Source organism: Canis aureus, chromosome 18 (assembly GCF_053574225.1).
Source record: "Canis aureus isolate CA01 chromosome 18, VMU_Caureus_v.1.0, whole genome shotgun sequence".
In the NCBI taxonomy this organism is placed as follows: domain Eukaryota; kingdom Metazoa; phylum Chordata; class Mammalia; order Carnivora; family Canidae; genus Canis; species Canis aureus.
This window is the reverse complement of record NC_135628.1, coordinates 27122761-27149005: the sequence shown is the minus strand read 5'-3', so window position 1 is coordinate 27149005 and position 26245 is coordinate 27122761. Positions and strand designations below refer to the sequence as shown.

Below are 26245 nucleotides of genomic sequence, written 5' to 3'. Positions count from 1 at the left end.
CCCATTCACATTTATAATGGTCAGTACACCATATTATAAATAACATTTAGGCAAAAATATCTAAAAATCTTTCATCCTTGAACAAGCCTATTTGCAAAAGTGTGGTAAAGAAAATTCAAATCAAAATTATTGCTCATTTATCTCAAGCCTATCAGTTTATATTTGATTTCTGTTTGGGAGAATTAGGAATGTTTGCTTTTGTAAACTTCAGAAATTCTTCCAAATATTTATTTGAAAAATGAAAAGGTATCCATGTCTTATTTTGACTATCTTCTCTTTGAAAATTCAATATAGGAGATAAAATAGAATAAAGATGCTTGCTCCTTGTTTTGACTGGTTTGGAAAGTTCCTTAGAAGGAGGATCCATGAGGGACTGGAAGGTAAAAATTGGCCTGGTCACTGAGCTTTGTTTTTGAAAACATTATTGTCTTTTGAAAGTTGTGGAAATTCTTCCAAGGAAATTCTGAGAAAGGAGACTATTTGCACTGGAGACTTGTTCTCCTTTCACATCAAGATCTGTCTTTCCAGGCAAAGAGCTTGCCCCTTCTAGGCCCTAGGGAGTTATCTCACACCTGAGTATCCATTATATCTCCCCAGTAAGATGCCAAGGAATTACAAGAAAAAGCCTAGAAACTCAAACTCCTTTAGTGTAAAAACTCTGACAGAAGGCGAAGGTCCTTTGGCACCAGCTGCCTGTTTCTATGGCCCAGCAATGGCTCAGTGACTGGCTCTGCTAGACGTGCACATGGCAAAAGTGTAGAAACATAGTAGGGTTGTCAGGCTGAGGTTAAGTTTATAGGTAAGAAACCTGATTTGAGGTTTCATTCAAGAACTCACTGTGGGTGGCAAGATAAATAGAAACAATTCTTCAAAAATGATTTTTAACAAAATTACTCATATAGCTTTTCTATTCTTCATACTAGTACAAAAACAATTTTCTAGTGAATTTATAGAAGTAAGATTCTTAGGTGCTTGTTCTTCTCCTAAAATAAATTTGCATAAAAAATTAGCTTAAAAACCATAAAAATTAATGTATAATGTTTTATTATAGGATTAAGAAAAAAATCCAGTTTTTAAAAATCTTACAAAGAAAAGCATTTTCTTAGCTAAATTCACACTACTATGGACACAGCAAAATCATAGAAGAAAACACAAAAATTAGATTTTAAATGTATTAGTATTTTCAGTTTATTTGCAAATAGGCATGTCCAATTTACATAAAGAATATTCTCTAAATTTACACAGGACCAAATGTGACTATTTGCAAGTGGGTATACTTTCTGCCATTGGGCTATAGTATCAGTGTGACTTTCTACATTTTCAATTATATTGTATAGCCAAAGTGAGAGTGGTGACTATTTTTAGCAATCCAAAATATAATAAATAAATTTGAAATTTATCACATAAGATAATCTTATAAAAAGATGGCTTTCATAAAGCATTTTTACTGTATTAGTGTCAAACTTAATGTCTGCTCATGCAATTTTGGCACGAGGAAGATACAGTCTGTCTTTATCAGACACACCTATTATTAAAAACAAAACTCTGGTCTGTGAATGATGGTATTGAGTCAGAATCATGATACAGCAGAAAATAAAGGAGTCATGAATCATCCAAACAGAAATGTGTTTGGATGTTTATAGGAGGTTGAATATTTTAAATACTCAACCAACTTTCAAGCTGCAAGACTCTGCCATGTAGGTTTATGTTGGTCCTCAAAAGCAGTTCCCATGAAAGTGCTACTTTGAGGAACAACAAACATCACAGCATCAGCCCAGACTGATCTGCTGACATCATGGCTTCCTACAAGAGGCATTGCTGCTTCCTGCAGTGACATTACAACATGGTAACTCCCTAGAAATCAGCGTACCTTGTAGGTAACTCTGGTGTCGGGGGCACCACCGGGCAGCTGGGCAAGTCGGTAATTTCAATAGCCCTCAATCTCTAATATAAATATAACAATCATATAATAAATATTGCACAAACATATACACAAAAAAACTAAATCACAGTAGTATAAAAATAGAGCACAAAAGAGTCACTATCCAAATACGTAATGGTAATCTATTTTTAACAACCCATTTCTTTAAATTACCAGTCCTGCTAATTGTCCTATAAAACTTTTTTTGAAGAACATGTGTACATCTGTTTCACATTGCTTTTTTCATGGAACAATTTAAGAATATCTATTCTCTTTATTTTAATGTATTGATTGCATACAAAATGGAAACATAAAACTATAGAATAAATATTTTTGCTTCAAAAGAACATTATAAAGAAATATGCCGTTGTAACTCTTGCTACTCTGTCTTCTATCCTGTGGTTATGCAGTTTTATTTCCATGGTATCAAGTGAAATATCATGTGGTCATTATCTTAGCTGGTTTATTTTACAGATGTTTTATCTTTTCCTTCATAGATCCAGTAACAGGAACTGAATTAAGAAATACGTACAAAATGTAATAGAAACACAGCTCACTATATCATTTGTCCTCCAAGCAATAAATGTTACTCCCTGTTTGAATGAGTTTCATGAAACAAGTATGCAAGAATACTATTTAAAATATAGGCAAAGCTACCCAAATATGCATGAAGTTTAGATGAGAATTTAATGAAGCCTTATGTGGATTGTACTATCTGCACTGTTAGGCAAGGCTTTTTGCTGTCTTATTAAAAGGTCCTTTTATGCTTCCAAATCTAATTTACATAATCAAATGCATCTACTTACAAGCACAAGAGGTGAGCTAGAAAGGAGAATTCATCAGATTTCTAAAACTGGCATTATTGAGTTGAGAGAGTATTTAGTTTATATGTTTTTCCTCAGCACAATACATAAAAATCCATATTTATAAGGTATTCAATATTTTATGAAATGCTATTTTAGGAATGGTGTTTTTGTATAGCTAGAGAGCTATGAAATTGTTGAGAATAGGTGTACCCAAAATAGCAGAGAAAAAAAAAGAAAGAATTCTATTCTTAGCCCAATAGGGCCCAACTTTTATAAAACTCAATTCCTCAAGTTCTCGCCTAGAGCTGCAAGTTGATTGACCATGATTTGACTGCAGTCTTCATCACATGCTAGCAGTGAGTGAAAAAGGTATAAAACTCACTTTTTCAGCCATTTCATGAGAGTGGTGCAGCGAATGCTCCCTTTCTGAGAACATCCTCCTCTGTTCGTAGCTGGCTAGTCGACAAGTGAGCCAGGAAGACAGGGTGCAACCACCGATCCCAATGCATGCAAGGGACATGGAGGCGAGATGCAGAGGGTAGAGAGAAGAGGTCTTCTTTGTCACTGCCCGAAGAAACTGAAAATTCAGGATGCCCCCAATGAGTCCACAGATGCAGCAGGCAGAAAAAAGGATCATCTGATAAGAAAAAGAAAGGGAATGTCAAAGTTGAGGAAGCAAAGCTGACCAGAACACAGTGTGCTGTCCTGTGGCACCTCTAGGATGGCAGAGCTATATTAAAGAGAAGAGGCTTTGGGTGCTTCCTGGAGGACAGGAGCTCTCCTTTCTGAGTTTCTGTGCAATCTGACTCAATGGTGAGAGAGCCGACCACAGTGTTTCAGAATTAATAATTGACTGTATGAAGGCCAGGGATAGATCTTTCAAAAATCCTAAAATAAGCAAAATTTATCTTCAAGGTAGATTCAGATTTCAATAATATTTACTCACTATCTATCATGCGCTTACTACACTAGGAGCTTGAACACATAGCTCAATTAACCCAACCAGTAAACCTCAGAGAGAAGTTATAATATACATTTTGGACAATGAACAGTGAGCAGGTAAACACTCAAGTTGAGGGACTGAATCCAGATTTTCTGACTCTAAATCCAGTTTCACTATGTTAATGCTCCTATCACATGTCTTCTCATTGAACTATCTACCAAACTTCCGATCTTTATATTTCTCTAGCTAAGTGAGCTTGGGGAATCTGGTTACTTCTCTTTTTCATACCTAGGAGTTTGTGTATCTAGTTCCCCAAAGGAGAATTTAGGGATTCCTTGTGAGCTGGCCCATTCTATTACATTTTTTTTTGTTACTCTGTAGCACCACAGTGAAGAATACACAATAGACATTACAAAAATACAGAATGGTTGGTTTGGGGAAACATAGGATGTGCCTTTGCTTTTGATCCAATTATTGGTTTGATTTGGATCTCTGTTAAGAACCGTGAGTGTTTAATTCTACCTAAATATTATAAATTTAACTGAATATTACAAAAGCTTTAATGATTTTATTTTGTATTTGCATTTAGTCTAAATTCCCCTGGGGGCTTTCCTTATATTTTATAGTGTGATACTAATTTAATTATCTACACCTATTTCCATTTTTCTCCTGAACATGGTCTCCACTCCAGCTATCTCTCTTTGCCAATCCTACAGCTTGTTCATTCCCATCTCAATGATATTTTCCATTTCCTGGAAATGATTTTGCTTCTTTCATGGACTCCTAGACAGAAGGCCCAAAGGGAATCCTAACTTCTTCAGAAAGCCTTCCTGGATTTGATTGTCTCCTTTGGCATAATTCCATAGGGAAAACAGCTGTAAAACTCAATTTAGCATTTAATTTTACATTATCAGAAACTATTTGCTGTAGACAGTTGAGTTTAACAAGCATTTATTGAGCACCTAGCATCTGTTAGGCCCTGAGCGAGGCAGCTGTTGGCATAATATTTGCAGGTGGGATATTGAAGGTAATTAGGTCAGGAAGGTAGAGTCCGCATAAATGGAGTCAGTGCCTTTTTGAAAGATTCTAGAGAGTTCTCATGCCCCTTTGCCACATGAAGACACAATCAAACATTTGCAACCTGGAGAAGAACCTTACCAGAACCCAATCACACTAATCTGGGCCCAGCCTCTATCACTGTGAGTAATAAATTTCTGTTGTTTATAAGTCACCCAGTCTATGGTACTTCGTTATAACAGCCCAGATAGATGAAGATATCTCCCCTCTCTTCCTTTCCCCCTCACTGATTCCCTTTCTCCTCTCTCTCCCTCCCTATTTTCTTCTCCCTCCCTCATTCTTTCTATCCTTGACTTCTCTTTTCTTCTCTCTCTCTCTCTCTCTCTTTCTTTTTTCTAAGTGCCAAGAAATTGTTATTATACAGCCATAAAGATTCTGGTAAAATAAAAGTAGAGAGACAATGAAGGCCATGTCTAAAAAGTGATGGAAGATTCAGATGCAAATTACAAGCCTGAAGAAATTTGTATCTAATGGTTTCCTTTTAGGTAACTTTTAAAAAGTACATCTCACATGTCTAAAGCAATGGGTGCTTCATTTTTTTGTCACAATAGGTATTCTCACAAAAAAAGATATAATTTCAGAAAAAAGTAGTGAAACAGAAATAATTCTCCCATCCCTGCCCTCCTCAGATAACTGGCCTCCCCCTGGAAAGCTCTTTTTAGACTCAAAGACCACTTTCTAGGGTCCAAGTGTAGTATTAATTTTGTCAACTTATAAAGGTCTATGATCTTTCCTTTTACACACAACAAAATAATGTTTTTTCCTTCTTTTGAACTCTCAAAAAAATGTCACAGAGGGAAGTGGAGAATCTACCCTTCAGCATACAGCAGTTCTCCTCCAGCCATTATCAGAGGTAACAGGGAGCATGTTCCATACCCTGGAAACCCATGATAGTACTGTAAAACATCTGAAAACACTTACGTTTGCATTCACAGTAATAAAATAAAATTAAATAAAAAATCATTGGGAATTAACTGTAACTATAACAACACAGCTGTTTTGCTGCATTGCAAAATTGACTTCACAGTCAAAGCCAGTAATCCATAGGCCAAGTTCCACATTTAAACAGTTAAATTTCCCATGAACTCAAGCTATGTCTTTTTTAGCTTACTGAAGGATTCATGTGAGTGTCTGGGCGTCTTTAAACTGGAAAAGTGGAGATTGTCAACCACAGCAGTCATTATGAGTTGCATATTCATGCATTTAAAGAGTATATCAAAGCTTTTCTTTCTTTTTCTTTTGTCATGGTCTCTAATAATCTTGATTTTTTTAAAATGAAAAAGCCAGTATTTATTTGTCAGTCCTCTTTTCATCCTCAATGAGTAACATTCTCTATGTGAAAGTTGGCATGTCATCATTTCCATTTTCGCGTTCCTACATTTCAAATGCTTCAATGCAAAATATAAACGAGGCAGAAACTTACGACAAGTCCAGATTTTTTTTTGGCGCACAATATTCCACATATGCCACAAAGAAGAAACTGAAAGGGAAAAGAATAAAAATTATTCCATATTCAAAGATAAGAAAACTGCTAGTTTTTAGCTTATAGCTCACTCATGACACTTGCTCCAGGGAAGCTTGAAAATTTTTATATTCCCATCAAAAGCCAGAAAGAAAAATACCTCATTCTAGAGTAGTAAGAAATAAAAATGCTAACTCTAGTGAAAATTTGTTCTTTGCAAGGTTGATATAGGTAATTGTGGGACTTAAGCAAAACCTGAGTCAGTTTTATGCCAGGCAAATTATGAAGTAAATAAATTTAGAGTTTTATTCCGCCTATTTTCTTTCACTGTCTTCTTATCCCTTTCTACTTTCTTAAGGAGAGAAGTAGTGTGATACATTCATTCAGAATTGACTTTTAAGCAATTAGAAATCAGTGGGCTTCACTACAGGTAGTGAACCTCATGTAAACAAAAAGATAAGGCTGAAAGGGAGGTGTTCTTTAGAGACATTCTTTGTACCTCTCAAACTATGTCAGGTAAAATGGTGACATCTTCATTCTCCCAGAAATATGGTCCTTGTAGATACGTTGGAAGAACTCAAGGAAATGAAGCTATTAATGGCATGTCATTTCTTGTAAATAAGCACTTTGGTGACAAAATTGCTTTGCAAAGCAGATGCATCAAAAAGTCTACCAATGATGCACTATTAGATATTTTGGTTATTGGAAAGTGATAAATCATTTAACTTGGTTAGAAACATTTAGGGATATTTGAATGCACATTTATACATACATCTGGCTGGAAGCAAACCATTAAAAAAAAAAAAAAGCCCACTAAGGGCTTTCAGACTAACAAATAAAGCTTTGAATGCAGTTAAGTTTATCTTTTTGATTTTCTTTTAAATTGTGCTGTTTCAAGTCAACTAATAATTTAAATGGTTTCAACTAAGTGTTTCACACATATGTAGATTTTTAAGTATACACATAAAACTATTCTAAGAATTACCTGAAATAAATAATATGCTTGTGAGAAAGACCAACAAAATTTGATAAAGAAATAATGAATTAGGGAAGTTTACCTTAACAGGAAACTTTCCTTATAAAAAGAACAAAATAATTACAAAGCAGACAATGATGCAGCAAGACAGATAAGAGAACACAAGGATATATAAGAATTTTCTTATAATTAGATGATATTTCAAATTAATGCAAAAAAAAGAGCAAGATCCAAAGGAATTAGGACAGTTTATAAACCTCCCCTAACGTCGTACACTAAAATGTCAATGAAACAGGTGAATATTTAAGAGTATAAGAAAATAAGTATAGTAACATTCAACAAAGTAAAATATTTATGTAATTTTACAGGAGTGGGAAAGATTTACTAAACATAACAGCAAAGTCACAGACCAAAATGGAAAATATTTATAAATATTAATACATAAAATTATATTTTTATAGTAAAAAGTAACATAACTCTCAAAGGCAAAAAAGAAATTGGGATTATATTTAGAAAGCATATGCAGACAAGGGTTAACATACCATAGAAATTGATCTAATAAGATAATTTTAATACCTCAAAACCATGAGAAGATAAAAACTCAGAAATTTATAAAACTTGAATATTTGCATGCTTTACTTTTCCGAAGTTTTAACAAGCTACTTCTGAGTAACCATTTGTCACCCTTGCCCCACTTTGTGTCCTGGTCTTGATGAACTTGTCTTTAAGAGTCCTTCAGGACTCTTCCTAACTTACTGATCCTGTCTCCTATCTACCAAGGCTGTGCTCAGTCCATTCCAGTTTGGACCAGTTGTGTACCTCTCCATGCTTCCAGGCTTCAGATCAAAGCCTCAGCATGTCCTTCTTGCTTGCCTGACTAACCCATTACTCACCCTGAAAGTCCATTTAACCAGAATTCATTCCTGAAATAATTTGAAAGCAATGTAGTTTTGTATTCCTTGGACCTCCTCTGAAATCTATAAACATTGCCATTATTTATTCACAGCCAAGCTTGAGGGGACCTCTGGAGTTTTAGCAGAGTTCTCCTTCCCAGCCACTTGGTTAAAACATCTAGGTGGCAATAAAATTGCTTCCTTCCATGGTCCACTAAGGAAAGAAAGTTCAGGGCTTGGGAGGGGGAAAGAGAGACTATGAGGGCAATCAAACAATATGTTTCTACTCCCAATCAGGCCTGGAGTGTAAATACATCTCGATAGTTACTCGATAGTCAGGGTAACCAAAATCCACATTTCCTGGAGGAAACTTGTAATCTGAGAAAAAACTTACCCATGTAATCCACCCTATATAAAAGCACAGAATTTTTAAGGAGTCTTTTAAGGGATGCTAGCTAAAATTCAGCTGTTACAGTTTATAGAGAAGTGTAAAAGGAGCACAAAAAAAGCAGTAAATGATCTTTTGGTTTCACCGGCTATCTGTATCCCAAGTGAGAGCACTGGAAGGGATCTTAAAAGATGACTTAATTCAGTCCTTGCATTTTTGCATGTGGGGGAGTACAGGTCCAAATAGGCTTAGTGCCTCAAGGTCACTCATCAAGGTCACAAATCACATAATTTAAGGCTCCTATTAGTGTCGAGGGTAATTTATTTCTAAAAACGTAATGAAATGCTCTTCAAAAGGATTTTTCAGTTCTAATACAGTGCGTTATACTAGCAAATCCAACCAGAAGTGATTGGTGAACACTTAGTCATCTATAATTACTCTCTTTGACCCTGCCATTGTTAATTTTTGTTGTAATAAGAATGATTATAAGATAATCAGTTGAATTACAGTCTACAGTTAAGTGTATCCTATTATATAGGGAATTTGTTATATTTCAAAATACTCTTTTTTGCTCAATATCACTTTATCAAGGATGCTAAGCATTTATACCACATTATGAAAAAAGTGAAAAAAATCTGTTTACAAAAGTAAAATTCATGGCTGGAGGTATACATTATCTGAATTAGATATACAACTTTATATATAATATAATAATATAAAATAAAATATAATTTTATTTCTGAGAAGATGGGATATTTAAACCCAGGGAGAGTTATTTCCTTTGCTTTTACTACAAAGTTGTATAAATGAAGTGATCCAATAGGAAGTGGAACTATATAATGAAACTAGTTAGCCCTCCAAGTGGAATTCATTTGATTCCAATTTAGATTAAATTCAATAGATAACTAAGGTGTGACTTGTTGTAGGATGAAAGGGAGAATAATGGAAATAGCATTCTATATTTTGAATGGATTTTCTTCATGAAAGGTCTATGGAGCCTTCTGCTTTAGTTAAGATGCAGAAAGAACAAAGATGCCATTCCCACTTAAACAATACAAAAAAGCAGAAAAACTAATAGATTGATAACTTTAAGAACCCATCAGAATGCTGAGGTCCAAGACAATAAAATAACTGCAATTCAAAGAGGAATAAGGCCCTCGGAAGAAATTCTGGTTACACAAAGCATGTCATTTGTTGCAGAGACAGGAAGAGGGAACAAGGGTTGTCACATAAATGGGTATGTGGGGAGGCAAGGGAGGTAGTGCATAGCTCTGCTCTGTCCTTAGGCCTTCTTTCTTATGAAGCACATGTTTAAGCCCCTGGCCAAGGAGTAGCAAAGTCTATTATTTCCAGGATATATGCAAATATGGATTGCAACTCTAACTAGAGGAAACAGAAAAAGATATCTGCACCAAACATAATCACTGCAATAGTACAATCAGTTCCTCACTAGAATGACTCTGCCTTTTGTACTAACAGCCTAAAAGAATTTATCAAGATATAATACAAGATTCTGAAAAAAAGTACATTTGAACTTTTGACATCCAGTCAAATTCTCATTCACACAAGAGATTATAAAAAAGACAAGATCATTTGGACAGAAGCACTGTGGTGGGCTGAATTATGGCTTTCCAAAGAGATGTGTGTCCTAATCCCCAGAATCCATGAATGCTGACTTTATATGGGGAAAAAGAAAAAAAAGGGGGGGGGGGCTTTGCAAATGTGATTAAATTAAGAAGCTCAAGATGACACAATTGTGCATTGTCCAGGTAGGCCCTAAATATATTCACAAGAGTCCTTTAAAAGGAAGACAAGAAGGTCAAAAGACACAAGTTCCAAGAAGGCATAAAGAGACACAGAGAAAGAGATCTGAAGGAGTCATACGGCTGGCTTTGAAGGGAGAGGAGATCTGTGAGGCTGAAGCTATAGGCAGCTTCTGTGAGCTAGGAGTGGATTCTCCCCTGTGGCCTCCAAAAGGAATCTAGCCCCACAGACATATTTTAGATTTCTGGCCCCCAGAACTTTCAGAGAATAAATGTCTGTTGTTTTAAGCCACAATGTTTGTGGCAATTTGTTCTAGCAGCAAGGGAAACTAACACAGGCTCCGAAACGTCTGACATGAGACACTCTACAAGCACCACTAAAAACTGTTCAGGAAAACAAACCAAGAAAGCCATAGGATAAGAAAGAAATGTAGTAGAAAAAACACAAAAGAAAACAAAACAGTAAATCATTTGGATTGAAAAGTATTGATTGGAAAAATTACCATCTGTTTAGAATGAATATCCCAGGCGATTTTACCATGGGAGATGGTGAGGTGCAGGTAAAGAAGACGTAAGTAGTGTTCTAAAACTCTTATCATTTAGAACATAACAGAAGAGCTGACTAGTTCTAGATAGTTTTTAGACAGAAAAGTACAACTTTAAATTTGTGCATTGATATAGAGACAGAGAAAATAAAAATAAAGAGAAAAATACAATTTGACAGTAAAGATTGAACCAAGATATATCAGAGAAGTTGAAAATTAATGAGAGGAAATGAAGTGAAAATATAAAATAAGTTACAATAAATAATTCAATATTATAAGCAATCACACTACATGTGAATGTATTCAATTTCCCTAATAAGAGGGAAAAACAGAAAGGAAAAAACAGTCTACTAGGCAAAGAAGGAAAGGAATTTGTTTAAAGATCCCTAAAATAAATAAATGAATGAAAACGTCTTCTTTCCTTCTGCTTTTCTCTCTCTGTGTCTCTCTCTGTTTTGTTTCTCTCTGTTTCTCTCTCAGCACTGACCAAGATGCTCATTAATAAATTCTTTATTAGGATTTTTTTCTGTCCAAGGAAGTTTATTTTGGGAAAGACTAAGAGTGAAAAAGGCTATTGTAGAATTTCTCAATTTTAAATTGTGAGTGGAAAATGTTGAAACCATGATTGTAATGGAAGCAGATAAAAACAATAGCCAGAAGAACAAACAAGTGTGTGGTGAGGGGGTTTTATGAAAGATGGTGGGTCTACCTTGTTTTAAGAGAACTTATTAACATTTTTGCCACACCACATTTAACGACCTCAGATGAAATAATTTTCACTGAAATTTACTAGTCATTACATAAAATATACATACTAGAAAGTAGAAATGATGCTACTTCCCCCACACTAAGATAATGAACTGAACCACAAATTGAATGTAATACTTTGATAAACATTAATGATTTATACATTTTTGTCAAAATTAATGTTTCTTTAAAATATATAGAAAAATATCAAGAAAACAAATATTAAATGTTGGGAGACTGATTGGAAAGAAATCTATTTCTGGTTAAACAATATATTTTTCCTTGTAAATAGATTAAAAGTTTGGTAATTTACTTTGCTACTACCAGTTCTCGAATATTTTTATTCTACTTCAATCACCTGTTAAAGATTGATAACTGGAGTCTTTTTACGGATTATTTTGTAGTTTAGCACACAAAATGCTACTGTGCTAATGTAGTTCATATTTTCCCTGACACTATCCTGGTGTGATAGTAATTTTCTGGCTAGACTCATCAGGATGAGTAGTTTTATTCTCAGTTAAATATAACGAATCATAAACCACTGCATATTAAAGTAGATGCAGCTTCAATGACAACCATATTTTATTTTTACTTAGAATTTTTTTTAGTTCTACACATTCATAATAGTGGCTGAAATAAAGCTTTTATGCTGTAAAGCATTTTGATAGTCTCTCAATTCTCTAGAAAAAAGTGTATTGAAAAAGGGAACTTTCATGATGGGCAAGTCAGTGAAGAAATTATGGAGCAAAGAAACAGTTCTGAACCTCATGCTACATAAAAAAGAAATAGAATGTGTTATTTCATTCGCCATTACTGGTATTGCTAGGGTGAGAGATCATCTATTTTTATATCTAGCGTTGCCATAGCTCCTCAGACAAAGCTGTGCTGTTGAAATGAAGTTTCTAGATAACATAATGGAATTTCAAACTGAATAAATGAATTAGTAAATGGGTGGAAGAATGTATCACAGTATGCATGGAGAGGGGGAGAAATTAATCAGATTTAGCCAATTCCAGACACATAACTGGATGCAATTAGTCTTTTTACTGAATCAAATCCCATTAACTTTTTTTTTCCTGAAACACTCATGATTGGTCAGATTAGGTTAATTCTCTTCTCAATGGTGGCATTTGAAAATAATTTGGATGGTGTTAACCTTTTAAATGTTGCAATCATAGCTTTGTGGGTTTCAAAAGTTTCCTTCTCAAACCTCAGATGTCCTTGAGATGTCAGCATGAGTAGACCTTTCTATAGGAAAAGGAACACACACACACACACACAAAACCTCATTGAAAAAGATATGGCCTTGACACTGAGTGGTAACTGCCGAGATCCTTTTTAAACATGAGAAGTACCTTCCCAAACTAGAAAATGTTGTGCTGTTTTTAAATTTTTTATTGATGGGCAACCCGGGTGGCTCAGCAGTTTAGCGCTTCAGCCCAGGGTATAATCCTGGAGACCCAGGATGGAGTCCCACGTCAGGCTCCCTGCATGGAGCCTGTTTCTCCCTCCTCCTGTGTCTCTGCCTGTCTCTCTCTCTGTGTCTCTCATGAATTAATAAAATATTTAAAAATAAATAAATAATTTTTGATTGATATTTAATTGACAAATTACATTATATTGATTTGTGTACTCAGTTGAGACAAAATGGCTTGAGAAAGAGCCCTATGAGTATATAATCCAGCTTTTGATTTATTTTCCCTCAACAGACACACTATAGGTATTTTCCCTTGGTGAAACTAGAAATTGGGCAGTGTCTCAGCACTCTCAAATGAATGCAATTACCTACTATCACCTAATCTGTTTTGTAAGCTGCTCTGAGTGATTAGAATCCATTCTCCCCAATAGTTCATTTTTGCTTTTGTTTCTTTTGCCTTCGTGGATGTATCTTGCAAGAACTTACTGTGGCTGAATTCAAAAAGGGTGTTGCCTGTGTTCTCCTCTAGAATTTTGATGGAATCTTGTCTCACATTTAGATCTTTCATCCATTTTGAGTTTATCTTTGTGTATGGTGCAAGAGAGTGGTCTAGTTTCATTCTTCTGCATGTGGATGTCCAATTTTCCCAGCACCATTTATTGAAGAGACTTTCTTCCAGTGGGTAGTCTTTCCTCCTTTATCGAATATTAGTTGACCATAAAGTTGAGGGTCCACTTCTGGATTCTCTATTCTGTTCCATTGATCTATGTGTCTGTTTTTGTGCCAATACCACACTGTCTTGATGACCACAGCTTTGTAGTACAACCTGAAATCTGGCATTGTGATGCCCCCAGATATGGTTTTCTTTTTTAAAATTCCCCTGGCTATTTGGGGTCTTTTCTGATTCCACACAAATCTTAAAATAATTTGTCCTAACTCTCTGAAGAAAGTCCATGGTATTTTGATAGGGATTGCATTAAACGTGTAAATTGCCGTGGGTAACATTGACATTTTCACAATATTAATTCTGCCAATCCATGAGCATGGGATATTTTTCCATCTCTTTGTGTCTTCCTCAATTTCTTTATAGTGTTCTATAGTTTTTAGGGTATATAAGAAGCTTTTGCACAGCAAAGGATACAGTCAACAAAACTAAAAGACAACCTACAGAATGGGAGAAGATAGTTGCAAATGACGTATCAGATAAAGGGCTAGTTTCCAATATCTGTAAAGAACTTATTAACCTCAACACCAAAGAAACAAACAATCCAATCATGAAATGGGCAAAAGACATGAAGAGAAATCTCACAGAGGAAGACATAGACATGGCCAACATGCACATGAGAAAGTGCTCTGCATCACTTGCCATCAGGGAAATACAAATCAAAACCACAATGAGATACCACCTCACACCAGTGAGAATGGGGAAAATTAACAAGGCAGGAAACCACAAATGTTGGAGAGGATGTGGAGAAAAGGGAACCCTCTTACACTGTTGGTGGGAATGTGAACTGGTGCAGCCACTCTGGAAAACTGTGTGGAGGTTCCTCAAACAGTTAAAAATAGACCTGCCCTATGACCCAGCAATTGCACTGTTGGGGATTTACCCCAAAGATACAGATGCAATGAAACCCCGGGACACCTGCACCCCAATGTTTATAAGCAGCAATGGCCACAATAGCCAAACTGTGGAAGGAGCCTCGGTGTCCATCGAAAGATGAATGGATAAAGAAGATGTGGTCTATGTATACAATGGAATATTCCTCAGCCATTAGAAACGACAAATACCCACCATTTGCTTCAACGTGGATGGAACTGGAGGGTATTATGCTGAGGGAAATAAGTCAATCAGAGAAGGACAAACATTATATGTTCTCATTCATTTGAGGAATATAAATGATAATGAAAGGTAATATAAGGGAAGGGAGAAGAAATGTGTAGGAAATATCAGAAAGGGAGACAGAACATAAAGACTCCTAACTCTGGGAAATGAACTAGGGGTGGTGGAAAGGGAGGAGGGCAGGGGATGGGGGTGAATGGGTGATGGGCACTGAGGGGGGCACTTGACAGGATGAGCACTGGGTGTTATTCTGTATGTTGGTAAATTGAACAACAATAAAAAATAAATTTATTATAAAAAAAAAAGAATCCATTCTCCCCTTTGAATACCCTTTATACAGACACTATCCCTTGATGCACACACTATCCCAATCACATTCAGAAATTTGCTCCAGGAAGAAATCAAGATACTTGTCATTTAGTCAAGATCAAGCAATGTAAAAAAAACAAAAAAACAAAAAAAAACCAAAAAAACTGCACACCACAAAACAGTCAACAGTTATGACAAAAAGCTTCAGGACATTAAAAAAGCAGAATATAATTCTTTAAAATATAAGATTAATTGGTTTGTTACTTTGGGGTACTTTCAAGCCCTCAGGTACCATAGCTGGCAAGCCTTTCTGTCTAAAAGCAGAGATTCTAAAGGAAGGAGAGGAGTTCCACATTTAATGATTGTAAACAATGGCCTGTCCTGGATGGACCATGGCTAAAGATAGGTAACTACCACCTGTATGTGTTCTGTCTGGGAAAACAGAGTAGGGAGATTAGGATCCCTAAAAACAACTTCATCAAACTTTATAGAGCTTTTGTCACAATTATAACAATCCTGACCATATGTAACCTCCTTGAAATCCTTTGTAAGATCTCAAAGTGAAAGGTTCTCTTCCCATTTGAGGACATGTCTCACACAATCATCCCTTCTGAATATGTAGCTATCTAGTTTCAGGTAACAAGATTTTCCTCAACACTCTTGAGATTTAGGCAGGGTACAAAAGTTGCTCATGCTACCTCCCTTTTGATTTTACCAGGATAATCTTTGAGAATACACTTTGGCTACCTTATTGATTAGACCCAATTTGACTTATATGACCTCAGTTACGAAACCTTGATAAGGATTTTTTAAATAATGGCATCTGTAAACTATTTTTATCAGGATGTCTTGAGGATACTTATCATAAATGCAGAGTTGTGAGCCCCCATCGAATCAAATTTTGGTGAGGTGGAGCCCAAGAACCAGCATCTTAGATAAATTCTGGGGTAACTGCTATGCTCCTTAGAGTAGGAGAACATTAGGTGTAGAATCACTGGATTGACTTAATTGTCTAGTTTGACTTAGGTGAGCTGTCCCTACCAAGAGCTGGCCAGATGTGGGACCTACCATGGGAGTAGTATGCCTGAAGGGAGCAGCAATGGATGGATGTCTAATACCAGACTCTAGAGATACCCTACACTTATATGATGAACAAAGCTTCTTCTCTTTCCTGAAGGATTTAATAGAGAATATTTGTCTCTTTATTCCCACGTGTAAAGACAGTTATCAGCAGCACTCCAGCAGAAGTAAGGATGTTTTATTCATACATACCTCTATCAAACATGGTGGGTGGAGTGGGGAAGGAAATTGATTTTGCTTTCTCTGAATCCTACTGTTGACATTTTATGCCTTTACATGGTAAGTTTTAAGGGGCTTATTTTTGATAGGTTCATTTGTTCATTTCCCCGAATAAAAAATAGTGGCTTTTAAGGTCTTCAAGCACTTTTCTTTCCTTCCCTGTTTCTCCTGATGACAAATCACTTCTAGTGATCAGAACACCTAGACAGAAGCACAGGTGAGGCTGTCAGTGCTCCACACAGAGCCTCTAAGCAATGAGAGACTAGTTCCTTTAAAGGACATTAACAAAAGGGAAATTTTCTTGTCCAACTTTTCCTGTTCATTGTTTTCTGTCTTCTAAGAGAGTTTGGAGCAGTCGATTAGCGTCTCTCAAAAGTAACACAGAGAAGAATTTTATTCCCACTCTGTGGTCCAGCATTATAGTTCATATTATTTTGCCAGGTTTCTGTGTCTGCTACAGTTCTCATAATGAATATTCTGGATCAGGTAAGAAATTATAGTTTTCTTCCTGAATGTATTTATGCCAGAGCCTGTCAGTATATGTAATTGGACTGTGAAAACCATTAAGTTGGAAAGAGTAAACTAGAATAAGATGCTTCCAAACTCCCTGGGTAATCAGAGTGCAGAGCACTATTTATAAGGCACCTGAAATTCACCAGAGGTGGAAGTGTCTTTTCTCTCCACATACCTGTTTAGTTAACTTCAAACTGATTTTAAATGATGGCAAACATGCATTACATCTTTCCTGTAACCTGGCTCAATTTGATTGCCAGAGAGCCCTAAAACCTTAACAAAGTAAATAGGGAAATTTGTAGGTCAATCCTCAAAAGAGGTCATTGGAAAACTTAAAAATTGGGAGCTGATTAAAAATCTTTGTTGCCTGAAAAGATCTAAAATAATATCTTTTCAGAACATGAGTTAGGCTGTTAAAACTAGCAGATTCTGGGAAGTGACTCTAGAGAGTGAGGTTTTTGAGGACTAAATTTTGGAAAGAATCATTTAATTGAAGTGCAATAATAGTGTAGAAGATTTATAAATGTAAGTTAATAAAGGACCCAGGGAAGATGCCGAGTTTCTGAATTGTTTTGGAATAGCTCTAAATGGTGGTTTCTGAGCCTCGGTGATTTATGTTATTAATCTGACGGCTTTCAGCTTTCTCTGGATAAAGAGGACCATCATAAAATAATTTCGAGACCTCCTTCCAATCTCCCACTGATTCATTTCTTCATTACTCAGCAACTCTATTATCCCCCTGAAGTTGCATAGACACTAATCCATCTTTGTAGTTTATAAAGTGATACAACAGTGAGTAAAAAATAAGTTAGACACTTAGTTGAACCAGACAATAGGTGCTGGCTCTTAAGGAGGTAAAAAGATTAAGTCTGACAGATTTTCTATTTCCTGGAGTTAAGGTGTACTTTTACCGAAACCCCCACAAAGATTGCAGAAAGAAATAAAAATGTAACAAAAAGAAATAATTTCGGATCATTAAAAACATGCTTGGGTAATGGGCTCCGAAGAAAATATCACATGCTGTATTTTCCATCAATATCCTTCAGCACAAAGATTATTTGCCTTACTGGAAGAAAGTTTACAAGATATCTTAGCAGATGGACTTTTACCCTCATCTTCCAGTCCTTTTAGTTTGGTTCCTGTTAAAGGACCCAAAATGGAAACATTTTCTCAAGTATTCTGTTAGGATAAATTCTCAAATTTCCAAAGTTTACTTTTTCAAAAGTTCACAACACTTACTATTTGGGTTCTCTCTCCCAGTATTTCTGGGAAGGCTAAAAAAACCACTCTTTGCTATTTCCACTTTGTGGGTAGAGGAATTAAGACGCCAAAAAAATCATACAGTAAGTCAGTTGCAGAAATTCAATAAGAGTGGAAAATGGGGGTTCACAAATAATTGCTTATTGTACACTATACCCCTTTTCACGTTAGCTCTGTGTAGATTAGAAACACCTTGTCAAAAAATATTCTTTTTAGTAGACAAGTCATAAAATGTCCCTAATGAAAAGCTTGTAAGAGAAATCTATCTGGTGGGAAGGATGGCTATGTAAGAATGACTGTCACCTTGGCTTTAAACTTCCTTTTGGAATTGGTTTTCCTTTTCCTCACAGTGACTATCATACTTGGTCTCCCATTCCCAGCTGCATCTCTAGCTTACTTGCAGATAAAACCTAATGTAAGATAAATCCCTGTTTAATCCTCCCCACACAACTAAAATAAGGTTATACTTTCCAAAGTACTTGGTAAAAAACCAAAGGGAGTACAAGAGCAAAATTAAGGAAGAAATTGTAAGCTACATGGCAGTTGTCCCCTTCTTGATGTATATCTCATCTCCTCTGGAGGACCTGGGCCAACCCACATCCAATCTGCAGGACCCAAGATTAACGATTCCAAGAGGATACAAAACCTTAGGAGACAAAGTGTCAGGGGCCTCTTTTGGGGTCATCTGCTCCCAATTAAAATTATTCTTTTGAGGATTCTGTGAGTTGATTTAATAAAAAATCATGATTCTTTTGCATTTCATTCTGATTTCTATCTAGATTTTATGAAATAACTCAGAGGACCTTTATTTTTATGTATTTTAAAGTACTGAGACCATAAAAATGCCTATCTGTGAGATAGCCTGATTGATGAAAGATAACTCATAAAGAAAAGGTGCATTCAGTACTGCAGGATGTGCATATTCATCAGTGGAAACTAGGACTACTGAAAATTCTGTTCATTGGTATATCTGGGAAATGGGGGGTAGTTTAAACTATTGCCTATTATTTCTGGATTTAAATGCTAGAATCAGGAATAATGGGTAGGAGTTACAAGGAGGGAAATTTCCACTCATCACCAGGAACCTTTTTCCAGTGAACAGATCAGTCCACAAAGTAGCTTGGGCTTCCTCATATTAATGAGGTCCCTTTGGAAATGTTTGGAGAGTGCCGGAATGACCACTTCCTAGGGTGCAGAGAACAAATTGGTACAATCCTGACAGGGGATTGAAGTAGGGTTTTATGTAATATACTAACATTCTGATTGAGATTAATTTACCACATGGCTACAAGATCCATTTTCAAAGAACTGGAAATCAGTGACAAAGTGGTGTTGTGCAATCTATCTCTGATGAAACAGAAGACATTTCAGGCTCCTCAGTGTCTTGGGCTATTTATTGTTGTGACCATAAATTAGCCAAGACAACATATAGATGTATGGTTAATTGACGCTACTGAATATAGAATGCCGGGTAACCCTTTACTTAACTGCAGAAACAGCTGTGCTATTTTTATCTTTCTTTTTCTTTCAGGTTAATAATAGATGACTCTTGATGGTTCTTAGTGTTTAAAATTATAACTGGCATCCACAAACAGATTTTATAGTTTAGGCCACTTTCTGAAACGTTAGTTAATATACATTCTTTATAGCACCGTGGGAGTTAGGGGACATTATTACTTTGTCTAGAACCTCAGCAGGAAAGAACTACAGTCAGATCTAAATTTAGAACTTAGAGTGACATGATTGAGATGGTAACAGAGATTGTTCCTGACTTCGCTCCCTGCCAGGAGAAGAAGGACTAACAGCCATTCAAGAAGACACCACTGAAGGAGCCCTGGAATCCAGCAGGGGTTGGGTGGGGACTGAGGGCATCCCTTAGTGCCAGGGACACCAGGACAGACTGCATCTGTAGGATAAGAGAAGCAGCTACCCAGTGACCACATTGCCCCTCCCCCAGGCCAGCGCATCACCATGCAGCAAGGTCTTCCCTGAGCCTCAGGCTCCTCCAGTGAGAGAAGAGAACTCGGGAGGGACAACCAACGCCACCAGCATTGTGGGTCATTTTGTGGGAGCCTCTACTCTGACCTCATACCGTGGGGATTGCAGGGAAATCTATGGAACTTACCCATTTGTAATGTGACTGTGATGGAGAAGTGGGGGAGGGGCTTACAACCACCAGCACAGGGATCTCAGGAGACTGAGTTCTTACCTTCAGGGCTCAAGTGGTAATCCCAATCAGCAGCTCTGGCCATCTGTAGAACCAACCAGGAACTCTGGGGTGTAGATATGCTCTGATTCAGATACTGAGTCAAGTAGTTCTGCTGGCCCTTGAGCCAGATCTGCCCATGCTCAGGCAAAGAGCTGAATCACAGCCCTACCTGCTGTTGGGAGTGTCTTCTGGGCCCATCTGTTCAGAAGGGCTGGCAACAACCCCTGAAGCTGTATGGCCCAGTGACACTCAGCCTCAAGCTGAGAGTGGGGAGGCAGAGCTAAACACCCCCAGAGCAAAGCTAGTACCAGGTGTGGAGCCCAAAATAAGCAGAAGAAAGGATATAATAGATACTGGAGCAGAAATTAATGTAGTAGAGAACAGAAAAATCATAGAAAAAATGAACCAAAGTAAGAATTGGCCCTTGAAGAGATAAATAAAATAGACAAACCCTTAGCTAGACTGACCAAGGAAAAAAGAGAAAGAACCCAAATCAACAGAATATAAATGAAAAAAAGGGACATTACAACTGAAACGTAAAAAGACTCCAAATAGCCAAAGAAATCCTAAGAAGAAAGAACAAAGCAGGAGGCATCACACTTCCTGAATTCAAACTGTACTATAAAGCTAGTCATCAAAACAGTATGTACAGGCATAAAAACAGACAAATAGAATGATGGAATAAACTCAAGAGCCCAGAAAAAAGTTAGGCATATATGCTCAATATATGACAAGGCAACCAAGAATGCTCAATGGAGAAAAGATAGTCTTTCCAATAAATGGTGCTGAGATAATTGGATATTCACATGTAAAAGAATGAAACTGGACCACTATCTTATATTACTAAGAAAAATTAACTCAAAATGGATTAAAGACTTAAATATAAAACCTGGAACCATGAAACTGCTAGAAGAGAGCATAGGAATAAAGCTGCTTAACATGGATTTTGACAACGATTTTTTAAGTATGACACTTAAAGCACCACCAACAAAATAAAAAATAAACATGTGGGATTACATCAAACTAAAAAACTTCTACACAGCAAAATAAACCATCAACAAAGTGAAAAGACAACCTACAGAATGAGAAAAAAAAATTGTACTCATATATCTGATAAGAGATTAATATCCAGAATATATAAATACATATCCCGAATGTATTAAAAACACATACAATCCAATATTAAAAAAAGTCACAAAACAACCCAATTAAAAAGCAAGCAAAGGACCCAAATAGAGAGTTCTACAAAGAAGATATGCAAAAAGCCAACACGTACATGAAAAGATGCTCAACATCACCAGTCATTAGGAAAATGCAAATTAAAACCTAAAGAGGTATTACCTGAAGCCCGTTACAATGGCCATTATCAAAAAGATAAGATATAACATTTATTGAGCACTTGCTAGATACCAGGCTCTGGGCAAAACATTTTATACACATCACCTAATTTAATTCACATATTCAGTTGAGAAAACTGATCCTTAGAACATTTTTTTTCACACTATACGGCTAGCATTTGGCAGAAGTGGTATTCAAACACTGGCTTCTCTAACTCTAGCGGCTGAAATAATTTAGGATTTTCCAATCATAATACTACCCCAGCTCTTTGTTGGTGTAATGATGCAATGGGAAAGGATGAAATAAATTGAGGTCCACAGGTAATTACTAAATTGTGATAAGGGAGCTTTTCCCCCTAAAGGCTGCTGGATTCTAGTCCCTAAAGAAGTATTTTCCTACCACTTGGTGGCAGTAGCTACCAATTAATTCACAGCGTTGTTTTTCTTTTTTTTTTTTTTTTTTTTCACAGCGTTGTTTTTCAATTTAACTGAAGAAGTCTATTTCTATTTAGGAGTTTTTTAAAAAGATTTCTCCTTTCAATTAATTAACTTTTTCATGTAATACATTTATTTCCAATTAAAAAATATATTTATTATTATTATTATTACTATTTATTTACTATTGTCATGGATCTCATTCAGTTCTTTGGATTTCCTTTGGAATAAAGGCCATAGACAATAACAGAGGAAAAGTTTCCAGTTTCCTCCATTCAACATTATAGCTTCAGAGGTGTTCACCGTGAGGATGACCAAAATAGGGTAATGACAGAGCTTGGAAAGAACGACAGGACTGCTTATCAAACCATAAATAGAAGGGAATCTATAATCAATGAGTATTAACTTAATATGGGTTTATAATAATCAAGAAACTTCAAGCATGTTTTCCCAATCCACACATGCAGTCCTTTTCACAGAAGAATAAGCTAAGGTCCACAGAAGTTTAAGTAATCTTATCCAAGATACACATGAATGGAGTTTACAGCTAATAAATAACAGAAGCAGATTCAAATCCAGATGGCTCTGACTCCAAAGTGTGTGCACTCCCCATTGTCTCATACGGCCTTTCTGACAGTGGTATTATTATTATTCTAAGAAAGTAGTCACAAAATACCTCTAATTTTCAGACTCAAGAGAAATATCAACATTCTAAGTATGTTTAACTCTCCAATATAGAGACCAGAGGAAGAAATGAGGGTATGGTGATAAAGAATATATTTCGTTTAGCTTTAAAGTCAGGTAGAAAGTTAGAGTAGTCTACCAAAATGAACTAAGGTGAATCTTTTTGGGGAGATGCAGATAATATTAGTCTTACATAATTGTATGACACTATTTGAAAGTAGTACTAAAATTTAGGACTTAAAATCATGGATTCTTTTTAGAATATGTTAGGCCATGATGAAATGCTTATAACTCTATTTTAACAAAACAGCAGACTGCAAAACTGTACACATTTTGTTCTTATATTACAAACATTATTAATTTCATACATGCAAAGCTGAGGCACAATGTAAATAGTGATTTTCTCTGAGTGGTGAGATCACTCGTCATTTTAATGTCATTTTGGCTCTTTTGTATTTTCCCAATTCTTTAAGGTAAACTTATTAAACTAATAGGATGTTTCATTTAATCTTTCCAGAACTTTGTTTTAATCCATCATATCATATTGGCGTATGGCTTTAGCATTTAGAGGAGTTAATGAATATAACAAGAAGGGGAAAAAAGCCAGCAGAGGCAATGTTCTCAAAAGTGAAGGAGGATCTCCTCATAAAGTACGCTATGGACAGAGCTCATCAAAATATTTTCACTGCTGACTTTTAAGTTCCTACCATGTGAATGACTTACTTGAATTAAGTCACAGAATCCCCAAAGGGCATCCATTTAAAATCCATCCTATAATTTGGGTGGGTTTTACATACACAAAACTAGCACCCATGTGGGAAACACTATTTTCCTGCTTTATGTCTGTGTGAGAACCCTCTATAATAATCCAGAACAATGCTAAATGTCCTGGAGAGTCCCATTTTCAGTGAAGCGGAAGGTCAAGGCTTTTTGTGAGTGAGCCTTGTATTCATTAACTCCTCCAGATTCCTCTTTTCCACTAATCTTCCTTCTTCCAAATAAACAACATTCACAAACAATTCTGTTAACGGAGGCTAAGCTCAGTCTGTGCCAGTGGAAACTAGAATGCTAGTGAATCATAAGGTGCCCAACATCAATAGATTATTTGCACTTCTGACTTGATGAGAGTCTTTACAGTTTAGGATCAATATCTTCCACTAAGAGAGGCAGGCTTTTTCACCTTTAAGGAATTCTGATTGTCAAAGTTTGTTCTTTCTTTCTTTCTTTCTTTCTTTCTTTCTTTCTTTCTTTCTTTCTCTTTCTTTCTTTCTTTCTTTCTTCTTTCTTTCTTCTTTCTTTCTTTCTTTCTTCTTTCTTTCTTTCTCTTTCTTTCTTTCTTTCTTTCTCTTTCTTTCTTTCTTTTTCTTTTTCTTTTCTTTCTTTCTTTCTTTCTTTCTTTCTTTCTTTCTTTCTTTCTTTCTTTCTTTCTTTCCTTCCTTCTTCTTCTTCTTTCTTTCTTTCTTTCTTTCTTTCTTTCTTTCTTTCATTAAGCCTGAAGACTTTATCCCTGTGATATACACTCATTGCTCCTCATTTTATGACAATTACACCATTTAACCCTGTGTTTTCTCTAGGGCAAACATACCCTGGTTTCTCAGCCATCTTGATGATAATTTTCTCTTAAATGTTCTGTTGTCTTTCTCTCTGTGTATGTCTCTCTCTTTTTAATTTTTTTAAGTAGGTTCCACGCCCAGTGAGGAGCCTAATTCAGGGCTTTAACTCATGACCCTGAGATCCAGACCCAAGCTGAGATCAAGAGTTGGGTGCTTAATTGACTCAGCCACCCAGGTGCCCTACTCTCTCTGTGCCTCTTTAAGGAAAAAAAATGCCACCCATAGAATTACCTGGTAAGTGAACTGATAAATTGGCAGACCTTCTTCTTTCAGTCAAGAGACTTCTTTCTAGAAAGTTTCCAGCTCATGATGCTCTTAATCATTATTATGTCTGTCCATAACATACGCCCTCACTACAGGTATCTGTATCTTAGGAGAATTAACACAAATCAGTTTTTACCTATGGTGATTGGCTGCCAGGTGGGAGATACTTTTAAGCATTGGCTTTTTGGTGTTCTTTATTAATTGCAGGCCATTTTCTACTCTCAAAAAGTACAACAGAAATTAAAATATATTGGGTCTATGACTTTTAGAAGTCTATAAACAAACACCATCCATTATCCAAATCCTTTCCGAGTAGTTCTCTAATTTATAAAACTCAATAGAAATGACATCATTCCCTCAGAAATAAAGTGAGGCTTGCACAATTTGTAACCAAAATACAGCTTCAGAATCTGTGAAGGAGGAACAATCACATATCATGTCTTTTTAAATATTTGTTTTAAAGATTACAATTTCCTAATGCTCGTTTCCTTGAAGAGTGTTTTGTTTGTTTGAATAGTGTTTGACAACCTTTGTCTCTGAGAAGCAACTAGAGCAGTTGGAAGAGGTTGAGAGGAATGGTTAAAATGTAATGTGACTTTAAGTTCTACTCTGATTTCAGGGGGGAAATAGTAAGGAGAGCATCTGATTAGATAAAAAGGATATTATGATTATTTTAGGGTTTAGTGCAGAACTAGAAAGAGGTGGGTTGGCATGATTTTTCTCTTAAATGGCATGAAGAGGAGACACATATATTGGGAGAGAAAATAATCCCTTTGCCCTGACAAGATAGATAGTGTGATGGTTATGCATCAGCTAGCAGAACGAGATTACAAGCAGGAAAAAGGTATTTGTGATGGCTTTTCAGATTGAACTTCTGGGGACTGTGAAGCATTAGAGGAGTCATATGTATGCTCCAGGACATTTCTCAGTCTTAGGAAAGATTAGTTGGTAGGTCTGTCTACTAGGGTCTGGGATATACATCAGCACTGTCTGTTAAGAACAGAGCTTTACAGACAGAGCTTAAAAGAAATGGATGGAGAATAGCATAATGGTTAAAAGTACAGAATTTGGAGTAAGGGAAACATGGGCTTTATATCTGGCTATGCCACATATTAGTGAGACTTGTAGCATCTACTTAAACTCTTTGAATCTCAACTTCCCCATTTGTAAAATAGGGATACTACTACAAGTATCCAAAGCTTATCCTGCGGTGCTATTAAAAGGATTAATGAAAAAAGGATTAATTATATAATGTTTATGATGTGCTTGGTATAATTTCTACTATCCAATAAACCATAAATCAATGGAGTTATTAATAACATTATTAAAATTATGTGATATTTTTTAGTATCTGATGAGTACAGACCAGTGTCTGAATTCCTGATAGGAATTATAAAAAAATATTTTAGATATTCATTCTTTTTTTTCTCATTCACAGAATCTTGCTATAGACCAAAATTGTGTCCTATGTTTGTTTGCTCATGTTCTCTCCTTCATGGAGGTAGATTGTTCCATATCAAATCAATATGTACTCATTAATGTAT

At 36.0% G+C, this 26245-nt stretch overlaps 1 protein-coding gene across 4 annotated transcripts in view; it reads right to left on the bottom strand.

Annotated features, from left to right (window-relative positions):
* The window catches only part of TMEM196 (transmembrane protein 196), a 57920-nt gene that overhangs the window by 3620 nt on the left and 28055 nt on the right, over positions 1–26245 (bottom strand). For 2 of the 4 annotated variants that reach the window (XM_077856603.1, XM_077856604.1), the window contains exons 2-4: positions 6171–6227; positions 3110–3364; positions 1871–1944 (exon numbers count right to left, since the gene is read on the bottom strand). In XM_077856603.1, the coding sequence (XP_077712729.1) occupies positions 1871–1944; positions 3110–3364; positions 6171–6227 (386 nt within the window). The remainder of the gene's footprint in view (positions 1–1870; positions 1945–3109; positions 3365–6170; positions 6228–26245) is intronic. The other 2 variants (XM_077856605.1, XM_077856607.1) reach the window with 1 other exon arrangement.